The sequence below is a fragment of the Coenobita brevimanus genome, chromosome 101, assembly GCF_032717465.1.
Source record: "Coenobita brevimanus isolate Jiangsu-jjx chromosome 101, ASM3271746v2, whole genome shotgun sequence".
NCBI lineage: Eukaryota > Metazoa > Arthropoda > Malacostraca > Decapoda > Coenobitidae > Coenobita > Coenobita brevimanus.
Window position 1 is genome coordinate 8744139 of NC_137054.1, and position 14975 is coordinate 8759113.

At 42.7% G+C, this 14975-nt stretch overlaps 1 protein-coding gene across 1 annotated transcript in view; it reads left to right on the forward strand.

The window, feature by feature from the left end:
• Positions 1-14975, forward strand: part of LOC145414912 (uncharacterized) — a 95887-nt gene that overhangs the window by 24771 nt on the left and 56141 nt on the right. The window contains exon 4 of the mRNA XM_080284328.1: positions 13241-13451. Coding sequence (XP_080140454.1) covers positions 13241-13451 — 211 coding nt within the window. The remainder of the gene's footprint in view (positions 1-13240; positions 13452-14975) is intronic.

Sequence of the window (14975 nt, forward strand, 5' to 3'; positions counted from 1 at the left end):
CGCCGCTTTCCATCTTCCTTCCTTCCTTCTTTCCTATATTTACCCTGTTTCATTCTTGACCTTCCTTCTTCTTCCTTCCCTCTTCGCTCTTTCCACCATTACTGTTCTATTTATTCCTCTTTCTTTGACCTGCCTTCATTATTCCCTCCGTCTCCTCCATTCTCTCTAGTATATTTAATTGCCTTCTCACAGTTCTGCCTCCTTAATCCTTTTCTCTTTTCACTCCCTGTCCATTCGAACTTTTGTTTCTCTGAGTTAGTTTCTGCTCTCTCTCTCTCTCTCTCTCTCTCTCTCTCTCTCTCTCTCTCTCTCTCTCTCCCACGTTCATCGTCCCCTTTGTTTCCTCTTTCTAGTCTTCCTCTTTATTCCACTAATTTCCCTTCGTCTTTAATCCATTTTTCGTCTCCCCTTTTGTCCATTTCTATTACTAGTTCGATCTCATTCTGACTTTTTTCATTATCCTATTTTTTTTCTTTTCCAGTTTCTTGATTCTTCCTCATCGCTTTTCCTCCAATTTCCCTCGTCTCTCTCTCTCTCTCTCTCTCTCTCTCTCTCTCTCTCTGCATATTTTTCACCCTTTCTCCCTTCCCTCCTTCACATCCTTCCCTGATGAGTGGCTATTTTTCTCTCTTCCTACTTTCTCTGTATCTTTATTCTCCTCCTCTTCCCTGACCTCCATTCTGCCCTCTCTCACACACTTTCTCTTCCTAACTTTGTTCATTGCATCCCCTTGTTTCTTTTCTTCTCTTTACCTCCTTCCAAGTTTCCCTCCGTGCCTACCTCCATTTCTTGCCTTGCTTCGAGAGGTGTAAGACTCCATCGTGTTTAACCCCTTGCATCCGATGACTCTTCTTTGTTCATTTCTTTATTCATGGTTAAGTCTTGCTCTCTACTGACGATTTTATTCAGTTTAGGGTAGATTCTTGTAGTGAAGGGGTTAATGAAAGCTCTATCTTACGCCTTCAGTTAAAAAAAAGTCTCCCTGAAGCTGAATAAAATCGTCTGAGAGCAAAAATAAAGTTGAACCGACGTCACAGGACTGAAAGCGTTAAGGAATAAAAAAAATAAAAAAATAAAGTGCGATTATACTGAAAAGCTAATGATGACTGTACACGACCCCTTCACGACGAGTTTTCATTTCTTAGCTAAATTCAGTCATACAAAGATAGTAAGAAACAAAAAAGTAGAAGTCGCTTTACTAATCAAGCAAATGATCTTCACCTTCTCCCTATATCTCTACTTTCTCCTTTTTTTCTGTGTCCTCTCTCCTCTCTTCGTTCCTCGTTCCTCTGATTTAATCCATTCACTACGACTACGCCTAATTCTCGTTTTGTTCACATTTCCACTAGGCGATTTATTTCAATTATTTATGTTCAATTCTATTTATTGAAAGGGGTGATTAAGGGTATGACACATCCCTCCAGTTCGCAAAATCTCCCCTAAAATAAAATTGCCTAGAGATAGCAAGAATAAACGACAAAACACGTCACCGGGCTAAAGGGGTTAATGATTCTCTCTCTCTCTCTCTCTCTCTCTCTCTCTCTCTCTCCTTGTCCGGCCCCGATTTTAGCCTCCTATTTCTCTTCATTTACGTCATTCCTCCTTACCTCTGCGCTCCAGTTTCCTCTTCCTCCCTCCGTACTCCTTTTCCCTCTATCTTCTCCTCCTACACCTTGGCTCTTCCTCCTCTTCTGTCTCTCCTTTTCTTTTTCAGCCTTACAATTATTTTTTCTTCCTTCCATTCTATCATATTTTTTTATGTCTATCGATTTTTTTTTTTTCGTTTCTGAATTAGGTCTTCATTTCTTTCGAATTCCCCCATCTCTCCTTTCTCAGCCTCCTCTTTCTTTCATTTTTTGCTTTTCATCCTTCTGTCTGTCTGTCTGTCTGTCTCTGTCTGTCTGTCTGTCTGTCTGTCTGTCTGTCTCTCTCTCTCTCTCTCTCTCCTTATTTATTCTTGTCATGTTTCCCCGCCTTATTTGCGTTTTATTTTTTCCTGTTCCTTATTCCGCCGTGCCTCTCCTCCATTTTCCCTTTTCTGTCTGTTTGTCTTTCCTTCTCCCCTTCTGTTCTCTTACTTTTCCTTCTTCTTTCTCGCATGTCTTCCACTATCGTTCTTTTTTCTGTTTTTCTTCTCTTCCTTCATTACTTCCTGTTTACCTGTCTGCCTATTTCCATTTACTTTCCGTTCGTTTCTTCATGCCTCCGTTTCTTTCTCTTCTTCTTGTCTCTTTGGCTGGCTGGCTGGTTGGCTGGCTGCCTGCCTGCCTGCCTTCCTGCCTTGCCTGCCTGCCTGCCGTTTTGCCCGGCTGCCCCTGTGCCTACCTACCTACCTTCCTCCCTGCCCGCCAACCTGCTTGCATGCTTGCCTATCATCTTGCACTCATACCTACCTGTCTGTCACTGTGCTTGCCTATTTTTGTGTCTGCCTTCTTGTTTTCCTGCCTGTCAAATGCCCCCGTGCCTCCCTTCCCCTGTGCCTGCCTGCCTTCCTTTCCTTGTGCCTACCTACCTTCCTGCTTGCCTGCCTGCCTGCTGCCTGCCTGCTGCCTGCCTGCCTCTCTGCTGCTTGTCTGCCTGCCAGCCTCTCTGCATATCTGCCTCCCAACTTGCTTGTCTGCCTGCCTGCTGCCTACCTACCCTCCTACCTACCTGTCTTCTTGTCTGTCTGCATGATTGCCTGCTTGCCAGCCTGTCTGTCTGTCCCCACTTGCTTGTCTGCCTGCCTGCCTGTGGGTGCCTATCTTCTCGCCTGCCTGTGACTGCTAACTCCTGCTGTGGTAATGCGCTCACATGCAAACGAGAAGACCATCGCTGAAAGCTCTCTGTCTCTTTCTCAAGAGTTAAAGGGTCTCTCTGTCTCTGTCCATCTGTCTGTCTGTCTGCTCTCTCTCTCTCTCTCTCTCACTCGTGCGTCCATTCGTCTCTCCCCGGGCGTCTGTCTGTCAACAAGCGAGGACACAATTTGCCATTCCACTAGAGGGAACACCTTGGCCTCTCTCTCTCTCTCTCTCTCTCTCTCTCTGCTTCTGGCACATCTTCACAATAATCAGACCGCATTTATATATTCATTCTCTCTCTCTCTCTCTCTCTCTCTCTCTCTCTCTCTCTGCTTCTGACACATCCTCACAATAATTAGACAGCATTTATATATTCATCTCTCTCTCTCTCTCTCTCTCTGCTTCTGACACATCCTCACAATAATTAGACAGCATTTATATATTCATCTCTCTCTCTCTCTCTCTCTCTCTCTCTCTCTCTCTCTCTCTCTCTCTCTCTCTCTCTCTCTCTCTCTCTCTCTCTCTCTCTCTCTCTCTCTCTCTCTCTCTCTCTCTCAGGGTGTGTATGTGCGAGACAGACAGGCGTATTGGCAGGAGGAGAGATAAAGTAGACAAGGACAACACGAGGGTCAACAAAGGGAGACACACTGATATTGAGAGACAGAGAGAGAGAGAGAGAGACAGAGACAGAGACAGAGAGAGAGAGACGCACTTACATCAGCAACATTTTTGGACAGAGACACGCAGACGAACTCAAAATTAGGGTTTAACACAACATACAAGTATATACAAATCAAACACACCTTTCTCCATGTATACCTAACTCGAATCCACACCTACACTCACACTCACTTCTCCCAGCCACACACCCAAGCACAAACACCTACACAAACACTAATTTAACCCTTTTTATACGATGTCGTCTTCTCTCAGCTTTTTCTTACTCTCTCCAGGTGATTTTACTCAACAACTAGAAAAATCCCTCTTGATATAAATCGAATTATTCAAACGATGCACGAACAAAACAGAAGCTGTGTCATATCAGTGAAGTGAATAAAACAACTGATGTAAAATCTGTTTATGTACCTACCAGTCTATCTGTCTGTCTATCAGTCAATCAATGTATCTATCCATCTATCCATGTCTGTTTATATCAGTTTGCCTGTTTGTGTATCCACCTGTCTATAGCCACACGCCCTAATCCTGAAGCTGGTGGCCATAAACAAACTACCTCCATGTAACCGTATCCACCGCCACCAGGCTGCTGTCCATGTAACTCACACCAAAAAAATAATCTCAGTTAATTCCCCAGCTCATTTTCATACGCCAGGTTCAATAATATGCAGGTCCATCAGTGTGTAATGAATTCCGTGCACAGTCCCCCTCTGCCAGGTGACACAGAACGATGTTATTAAAAGCTTCCCTAATTACTATCATCAACACCCGCACACATGACACCCCGCCACCGCCACCATCATCAACATTCGCACACGTGACACCCCGCCACCGCGACCGTCATCACCATTCACACACGTGACACACTGCCACCGCCACCATCAACAATCACACACATGACATACTGCCGCCACTATTACCGCCACCACCACTTACACCACCATCACCACATGTTATTGTGTTCTCATACTGAAAAAAGTTGAGACTCGACATTACCCACACCAGGACAAGAAGCCTTCCCTAAGTCGAATAAAATAATCTAATGTTACGAGACTAAGTTATAATACTGGCTTCCTCGTACTGAATCGGGAAATGGAGGTTACTATTTTTTAAGTAGATTATCACGATTGACCCCTCGTGAGAACATAAAAACTGCCAGGGGGTTCAAAAACATAAAAAATTTGTGTGCGCGGACATAAGGAGTTTCAGTGCTATATAGTGAGGTTTACTGAAGACTCATACAGGATATTACACTATCAGGCTCCTATGGCTCAAGCTTACATGAATATAAAAGTCTGATATCAGCTGGAGAAAAATACCAGAGTTGTTAAAACCAAAAAGGATTAACTGTTTACCTAGATCAGTATTTCGACCCTTGTTATTATTTGCTTGTATGGCATCTTATATGCAACAGTTTATATTTAGTCTATTTTTCATATTTACTTCTCCCGTGACGGCCAATTTGCAGGTAAACTGCGGCGATGTCTCTGCAGGATAATGTGTGTGATGTGTTAGTCTGCCTTCAGTATCACACACACACACACACACACACACACACACACATGCACACTTAAGCAATTATTGACCTAGAGTGCTTAGTATAAATGTGCTTTAATGTTTGTCGAAGTAATTGCAACTCCGAAGCTGATATGTAAATTCACTGAAATAATAATGGTTAATCTGCCTGAGTTTCATATAGGCTACCCTTGATAACAGTAACGTGATGTAGCTGGACTGATGGGCTCGCTTCAAGTACAAGGATTCCAATCTCCTAGAGGTGACTGAAGGAGTTTTTGATCATTTTTGTTTTTTCATCAGGTTACTACCAAACTATTTTATTCAGTTTAAGGAAGGTCTCTTGTAGTGAATAGGTTCACAAAAGCTTAATCCAACGCTATCAGTTCGAAAAGTGCATCAAGCTGAGTAAAACTGTCTGGAGGAGGCAGGAGTAAAGCTTAAAAAGACGCCATCTGGTATTCAGAGTTTTAATGGTGTACTGGAGGTGTCTGTCGGTTTCTTACTCGAAGATAATTACCATTTGTTATTATCATGTCAATAGTAAAGTGCAAATTGAACGGATTACCAGGTCACCAGAAGAGGCATAATAATCAGTAACGGTGACTACATCTTATTCCTTCCTAACAAGGTTTTTACTGGGCTGAAATTGGCGGGGGAAATAATACAGCACAACAGATGACAATTTCTCCTCAATCATCGCTACAACCAGACCACTGTATTTAGGTCTGGAGATACTTTTCGAACGACATGGATTAGGAATAGCCTTCACAACTAGAGATTTTCCCCATTAGAAGAAAATCGTCGAAGGGTAACAGTAATACAACATAAAAATTCACCATGAGAATGAAGGGGTTAATGGTAGTCTATATAATTGAACTATTTGAGAATATTCGTAACTACACAAGCTGGAAAACACACACACACACACACACACACACACACACACACACACACACACACACACACACACACACACACACACACACACACACACACCTTTGGTGTCAAAGTGACCGTGAAGTTAATTAGATATGGTTCCTAATCTGACCAACACAACCGGATAGGAAAGTGTTTGCAAGTGTTCATAAAAGCAAGAGAGAGAGAGAGAGAGAGAGAGAGGGGCCACGGACAGTCCTTTTGTGTTGGTGTGACCGTGAATTTAATTACAGTTCTTGATCTGGCCGACAAGTCCGGCTGGTAAAGTATTTGTAAGTGTTCATAGAAACTGTGTGTGTGTGTGTGTGTGTGTGTGTGTGTGTGTGTGTGTGTGTGTGTGTGTGTGTGTGTGTGTGTGTGAGAGAGAGAGAGAGAGAGAGAGAGAGAGAGAGAGAATGCCACCACAATGACGCTAGTTAGTTGGAACACACGCCAAATCCTCTCACAAAGGAGGTCTACCTTTTTAACGACTCCAATTAACGTTTTTATTAGAGCATATTAACCTGTGGGCAGATGTGCGGGCAATACTGATAGGCAGGTAATGGAAATAAAGTGCAACTGACATAGAATTTTCTATATTATCATTGGAAAGGTCGACCCTGTTCTAATTTTGCAGATTGAGTGAAAGGCGTTGTGTGTGTGTGTGTGTGTGTGTGTGTGTGTGTGTGTGTGTGTGTGTGTGTGTGTGTGTGTGTGTGTGTGTGTGTGTGTGTGTGTGCGCGCGTGCGTGCGTGCGTGTGTGTGTGTGTGTGTGTGTGTGTGTGTGTGTGTGTGTGCGTGTGCGTGCGTGCGTGCGTGCGTGCGCGCGCGCGCTTCAAAAGATGGGGTTGTGAAGAGGGGTGGGGAGTGAAAGGGAAGGGAAGGAAGAGGAAGGGAGGAGGAGTGGGGAGTGAAGGGGAGGGAACAGAGGGAAGGGTAGGGGGGGTTGTAGGGGTTTAGGGGAGGAATTGGAGGAGAGTGGAGGGGAGGAGGGTTATAGGAGGCATGGGGTGGAGAAGGGAGGAAAAGGATCGAGGATAGAAGGTTGAAATGGGAGGGAAGTGTTGTGGGGTGGGGAAAGGAGAGTGGGACTGTAATGTGGGGTGGCAAAGGGAGGGAAAGAGAAGATGGAGTGGGGAGGGCATACTAAGGGAGAAGAGGGAAAGAGAAAGTTGCTGGGAGTAGAAGGGACGGGAGATGAGAGGAGAAATGGCAAGGGGGAGGAAGCAAGAGGAGAATTGCTAAGAGGGAAGAGAGGAGAGAGAAAGAGAGGGATGTGAAGTGGGGAGGGGAGGGGAGGGGGCACTCATCAAGGACCTGGCTGTCACTGATGGGAGGCCGGTGTGAGAGGGATCAAGGACTCTCCATCTGCTGACAATAACTGATGGAGTCGGGGAGGCATGAAAGCTGAATTCAGGCAATAAACTAGTGCACTGTTTTCTGTCTGTTTGGAGGAGACTGTTGTTAACTTCTCTACGGTTTTGTTTTTGTCAATTTTTCTCATGCTAACACCACATGATTTTATTTGGGCTGGGAAAAATCTATAATAATGGAGGTGGTACTGAAGGCCACATTTAACCCTTTAAAATCAAAACGTTACGCTTATGCTGAATAAAATCGTCAGGAGATGGCAAGAAGTCAGTAAAAAAGAAGCCACCGTACTAAAGGGTTCAACAGATTCCAACAGGACCATTAGCCCAAACGGGGTAGCTTCTGTCACTAAGGAAGAAGGTGTAAACTGTAATACGAGTGAGAAAAGAATAGTAAATCCGGAAGAATAAATCAAAGGAAACATTCTGCTATACAGTAACTGGCGTGAATATTTTAGATAAGAAACGAAAATGGAACGTTATTAATACGAAATCTTGTCGGAAAAATGCATAGTTATTTTTTGAGGCTACAAAGTCATACATTGAGATAATGATAATGAAATTTAAATTACTGAAGATTTTAGGTTATCTCACATAATAAACAAAATAAAAAGCTCAGATTATCCTAAAATAAATGAAGCCAAAACAACGAACCACCCCCCAAAATTAAAACACAAGTAATTAATCTGCCTCAAACAAGCAATCGACGCCAAACAATTTCTCGTTGTCAAGTGCTGCGTTGATTTCTTTAGCCCTTTCAGTACGAGAGGCATTCCGGTAGATAAATGAAACTACATAAAATTGGCGGTAAACAATAAGACTAAGTACAAGATTTAATTCCTTCAGCCCGAGAACGCCCTTTGGATCTACTTCCTGTTTTTGTCAACCTGTTTCCTCCCCTCCCCCCAGCATACAAGACTTCCCTATGATTAATGGGTTAAGGAAGGCCATTTTTAACATTTCCATTCGAAAATTCTCCACAAGCTGAATAAAAATGCACGTAGAAAATTTGACTTTATTCTACGAGCCATCCTCACGTGTTGGTTAAAATGAACCTTAAAAGTAGTGCCAAGTGTGTGTGTGTGTGTGTGTGTGTGTGTGTGTGTGTGTGTGTGTGTGTGTGTGTGTGTGTGTGTGTGTGTGTGTGTGTGTGAAGGAACTCTTTCTTAATCCGGTAAATCTGGCTGGAATTACTAACGTTCGCCAGCTTCTTTATATGGAGATTGCATTCAATATTACAATATTAAAAACGTGTAATACATAAAAATACATACAATATTTGTAATATATTATTAAGCATATCCTTGATAATCGTATAAAAAGCATTTCAAATGCTACAGAAATATACATTATTGAAGTCATTAAGGAATCAAAAGTAATTCTCTGGTCGAGTGTTGTTTATTATGTTTGTAATATGGCCAGCAGTTATGCTAGTTATTCAAGAGTTTCCCGGAAAAGCTTGTGCTCTGGAACACTCCTGCCTTAATACCTCGAATGTCAAGGCTCGGAGCCTGCCAATTAACTCAGTTTTGAAGATATTTTTGACCTGTGCTTTGTTGATTAACGTTATCAGTCCGAAGACGTCATCTTCATTTATATACCGTATGATGTCTTCAGACGTTTTTATTACAGAACAAGAGACTTTCTGATCTGTACATGATTGTATATTATATATATATTTATGTGTGTGTGTGTGTGTGTGTGTGTGTGTGTGTGTGTGTGTGTTAAGAATCCAAGGACCCAAGGATTAAAGCTTGCAAAAATGAAAAAGTCGGACAAGATTCGTTTATGTCGAGATATCTGGGCAAACTGAGGAAAATATTCCCATAGTTAACCACCTGCATTTACGAATGGCTGAGAGCACTGGTTCATTTAGGTATTAATGACAGGCAGAAAAGGTGGGAGGGTGTGTGGATAGACGGGTGCACCATGGCCGCCGTAATGAGGAAGGAGGGAGAGAGAGAGAGAGAGAGAGAGAGAAAGTATACAGAACACTGCGATGAAGAAAGAGAGGTTCCAGTGAGAAGGTGATTAGAGGAGAGTTGATATAACAAAGAATCTTTATCACTGCTATGTGTAGAAATGTTGTATGATGGTAAACGTCCTTCTCCCACCCAACACATGAGAGGTGTATTACTCCTATGAATCGGTTTAGAAAACACACAGAGGCACAGAGTCTGTTTACCACACCTGACTCATGCGAAGTTGTTTTTTGCGAGACACGTAATACGACCTTTGCAAGACTGATTACGAGAGTAAGAGTCACTAAAGATATTAAAAGATGAAGGACTGGGATGTGTTGTTCGTGATGGTAAGGGAATAGTCAAGCGGACTGGTGTCTTCACGTTCAAGGAAATCTTTCGGTGGCACGAGTAGTAAAAGAAAAACGACCTCTGGGGCTGAAAAGGTCAATCATTTCTTTTTTGCGGTGTGTGTAGGTGTGGCAGTGGGTGTGGTGATGGCAGTGGGGGTGGTAGTGGTGGCTGTGGTGTTGGAAGTCCAGTGGCAAGGGCGTTGTCAATGGTGGTGGTGGCGGTGTTGCGGTAGCAGTGACGGTGGTGGTAGTGGTGGTAGTGGCGACGGCGGCGGTGGCGACTGTGGCGATAGTGTTGACAGTGAGAGGAAGGGGGGAGGGGCGAAAGGGACACGACCATCAATAATACCGGGAACTTCAGGACAAAAAGTTGAAACAGGAGAAGCATGAGTGGGTCGGGGAAATATGTGCAGCTGACACTGGTCATTAGTACGGGCACAAAGTTCTCTGACACCTTCAATAATGGCTGTAAAACTCATCGCTCTGGATTGACAAGGCGTTTTTACTGCGGCTGTGGAAGGCTGTGATAGTGTAGTAAAATGTATGCGCCTGGTACAGTTAGGGATACGCGTTCACATAATATTTCCTGCGTCTGCCTCACACTAAGAGCATGTCCGTCGCTTCTTTCCATGATTCACGAGTCAGAAGATCATGAAATAAATAAATAAATAAATCTATGGACAGAAAAACATATATTGCTCTCTCTACGTAAGTCTACTGCCAGTTAAAGAATCCGAGCAGAGGTGAGCATATTTTAGTCCAGGTCATTTATGTCGTAGAGACCATCATATATCCCTGGCAGATTTACTCGTATGCTTCTGGAAAAATCTCCGGCCATCTTCCAAATTCGAACCCTGGCGAGACCGACCAGAGCTGTATCACTGCAGTGCTGAGGCGTCTTTATCCAAGAAAAAAAAAAAAAAAAAAAAGACCACCTGTGAAGGGGCTAATAAATATAGCTTGATGCTGTTTCACTACGAGAGGACTTCCCTAAGCTGAACGAAATCATCTGGCAAGAGAGAGAGAGAGAGAGAGAGAGAGAGAGAGAGAGAGAGAGAGAAAAGCGTGTAATAACTGCAAAGTCAGAGGTGGTGATCATGATAATGATGCTGATGCTGATAGTGATGTCCCTGCTGCTGCTGTTGCTGCTTGTGATGATGATGATGAAGAGGATGATAATGTAAAATGAAAGCACTGCTACTACTACTACTATTACCACTACTACTACTACTACTACTACTACTAATAATAATAATAATAATAATAATAAAAATAATAATAATAATAATCTATCTATCTATCTATAGCCCGACGCCCTAATCCCGCAAAGGGTGGCCGCAGACAAAACGCCTCCAAGTCGCTCTGTCACCCACCATTTGACTACCCTCCCCCCAACTCACCCCCTCCCTCATATACCTCTCAACTCCATCCCTCCACCTCATCCTTGGTCTACCTCTCCCTCTCCCTCCTCCCACCTCACCCACATACACCCTCTTAGTCAGTCTTTCATTCTCCATTCACTCCACATGTCCAAACCACCTCAGTGTATTTCTCCTAATCTTCTCAACCACATCCACATCCACCCCACAGCGTTCCTTCACTTCTTCATTCGTCAACCTGTCCCTCCACGTCACTCCACATGCTCCTCTCAAGTAACTCATTTCCACTGCTCTCACTCTTGACTTGTTCCCCTCTTGTAAGGTCCATGCCTCGCTTCCATACGTCAGGGTAGGGATCACAATACTATCATTCAGTGACTTCTTAACTTCCATACATAATAATAATAATAATAATAATAATAATAATAATAATAATTATTATTATTATTATTATTATTATTATTATCATTAAGATTATAAATACTGTATAAATATTACGATGGTGATAATGAAAATGATGGTGATAAAATTCCGTCAGATCACATGTACACCTCTTATTTTTCCCTCATTACGCTTTGACTCACCCAGAATACAATTACATTTCCATAGCGTTACGCAATACTAAATAATAATACTTCTCTTACATTCCTCTCGACTTCTCCCTCTCGTGTCATCTCTCATAATCTCTCACGTATTATATAATTTTTTTATCTCATATAATCTCGGGTATTATTGTCTGTCTCTTAATCATCCGGGTGCCTTTTATCTATCACAATCTCTCGGGTACGGTACTTTTTATTTGTCTCTCAGTCTCTGGAATTTTAGTTATCACTCTATTATACCCTCTCTGATACTGCTTACCTGTCTCTCGCAAACCCTCAGGTATTATTTGTCTAGTGTCATCAGGTGTTATACGCTACTTAGGACAGACTTTCCGATTAAGCCTTGCAAGCCAGATTCTTTCAGTATCCCCTCATCCATCTCCAAATACCTTATTTTCATGAACTATTTTTTATCACACCCTCATCATATAGTACGGGGGTTTATGTGTGTTTGGCTCGGTTTGTTTGTCACTCTGTTGGATACACTATGGAGAAGCTATTGGGTTGAATTACATCTATATATATAAAAAACCGAATTGTTTGTTTGTTTGTTTGTTTCTTTGTCTGTCTGTTTGTCCTTCAGTTACGCCCAAGCCAAGGGCCAGAGATCCCCAGACCTATGTATATTCTCAATCAGGGTGACCGAAGGATGATTATAGGGGGGTCAAAATTTAGATCTGGGTCATTTGGGGTCGCCGGTAGAGTGTTCGCCTTTTGGCCCGGCAACGCCGGGTACCCCTGCCAGTCTTATCTAGAATAATGAATGAGGACCGTCACAAGAGTAAGTGATATAAATTATGGGCATAAAGGGTTAAAGGTTAAGGTCAAGGGAAAAATAACATTAAATGGAAATAATCTAAATTTTCACTCGACTGGGGAACATTAGAAGGGCAAGTGACTAAATTCTGAGGGACAAGGGCCAAATCTGAAAGACACAGTCATGAAAAACATGAGTACAGTTAAGCCATGCATATTTCACGATGGAAACAAGATAGCGACATGGGACCAAGACCATAATGTTGCAAATAGAAAGTCCTTTGGCTTCGTACTACCGCACTGGCATTTGACCATAAACTTTCGTCAAGAGGTCAAGGTCAGTACTGGCAATTTTTGACCCTGAAGTACGAAGCCTTGGGGAAGGTGGACCATGCGATCATTGAGTGCTCTTGTTTTAAGTCTTTGTGTGTGTGTGTGTGTGTGTGTGTGTGTGTGTGTGTGTGTGTGTGTGTGTGTGTGTGTGTGTGTGTGTGTGTGTGTGTTCGCGTGCTTGTGTATGTGTCTCTGTATGTATATTATGTTCCTTATGTTTTCAGACACTTTTATCTATTAAAAACATCAACACAGTGAAGGTGTTATCCACATCATTCATAACAATCTCTTTTCTAATTTCTTCCTAACTTTCTCTTCAAGTTTTACAGGATGAGGGGACCACATCCTATCCTAACCTAACTTAACCTATTTACAGTACTTTTCAACTCATTTTTGTTATCATATCTCCCTTTCTCTCTCCCTCTCTTTCGGGTCTTACCGAATAAGATACTAACCAAATTTAACTTAAGCTAACCTAAACTAGCTACATTATTTTCAGTCCAGTGTCTTATCTTCATATTATCACCCTCTACTAACCACATCCTTCTCCATTTCATTTTTTATCCACATCTAGTCTCCCTGTATCTCTCTCCTTCAGGTTTCGTGGATCAGACAAGAGGACCTCCACATTCTGACGGTGAACAAGTACAAGTACAGCACGGACCAGCGAGTGTCCGTGGTGTTCAACGAGCCTAACTTGGAGTGGGTGTTGAGGATCCGTGGCGCGACACCTGAGGACGCCGGCCAGTACGAGTGTCAAGTGTCAACCAAGCCTGTCCTCAGCTTTATCGTGACTTTGAGTGTCGTGGGTGAGTGTCAGGGATGAGTATGGTAAAGGGAGGGGGTAAGGGATAAAGGGAAGAGGGAGGGGGTAAAGGGAAGGGGTGCAAGTTAAGTGAATGCAGGTGGGTAAGGCGTAAGTATCGGTGGGTGAGAGGTGCACAGGAAGTATAACTGTGGAGGTGACAGGTGATTAAAGGTAAGTTCAGGTGTTCAGGATCGGTGGCGTGACACGTGAGGACGCCGACCAGTACGAGGGTCAAGTGTATGCCGACTATTACGAGGGTGAAGTGCCAATCAGTCTTGTTCTCATATTTCCTTTCAGTGTCATAGGTGTGTGTGTGTGTGTGTGTGTGTGTGTGTGTGTGTGTGTGTGTGTGTGTGTGTGTGTGTGTGTGTGTGTGTGTGTGTGTGTGTGTGTGTGTGTGTGTGTGTGTATGTGTATGTGTGTGTGTGTGTTGCGGGGTGGGTGGGTTATTATGAATGTGTGGACGCGTGTCAAGGGATGAGGGAATGGGTCAGAGGTAAGGCGAGGCATGTGGTGGGCGAGAATTAATTCTCGTTGGGTGAAACATTAAGTAACAGGAAAACTTAGAGGAACTTTGGAATGAAAGAAAGGATTATAGTAGTGAAATGTGACACTGGCGAATGGAAAAAAGAAAGAAAATTTTAAACCGAATAGACATGGTCAAAGGATTTACATAGAGTACGATATAAATTCTTAGAAAAGAAGGTTTATAATTTTACTAGAAAAGGAAGTCAGTATGTTATGTGGACACAGCTATGATTTAAGAAAGAAGAATAACAGTGAAGGAGAAATTGAGGGAAGCATAAAATGATGGTCTGGAGACAATTCTGTCATAAACAACCTGCTTTGGAGAGTTCCCAGAAAGAGGGAATGCATCGGAGATGGTGACGAATTACAGTTAGGAATTTATATCGACCAAGCGCTAATTCATTTATAACTCACTCTGGCTTCATCACTCATTAGCTTGTTCTGTACATGACTTCTTCTCCATACTGGTCTTGTTGCAATCAAACGAAATTATTCCTCTTACAGGGGAATTTCTGAACTGAAGAGGTTAGACACAGCCTTCATTAACCCCTTCAGTACGGGATGTCTTTTATGCCTATTCTGAAATAATCTTCCGGGTGTTGCAGGAATAAACAAATACAGGACGTCATTTTTAATGTAAGGGTTTATCATATTGCAGTCTCTACAACCTTTGACCCGGGAAACACAAATCATGCCCATCCTCCCCTTTACCAGTACCCTCAAATCTGAGTCATAAATCAGAATCTACACACTGAGTACAAAATTCAGTCTGTTTTATTGTCTGAATATCTCCATACTCACGCACCAACTTTTTACCAGCAACAATGCATCAACCTTTAAAAGCATCCCAAAATCTGAGTCATAAATAAATTAAAAAAACAAACGGCACGGCTTATTTACCATGAGCCCTGTAAGTCCACCCAATCAGACCAAGGATCACAATTCTTGATCTCTTGAAAATACAATATGTCCTCGATGGTTTTTAAAATAATGGGAA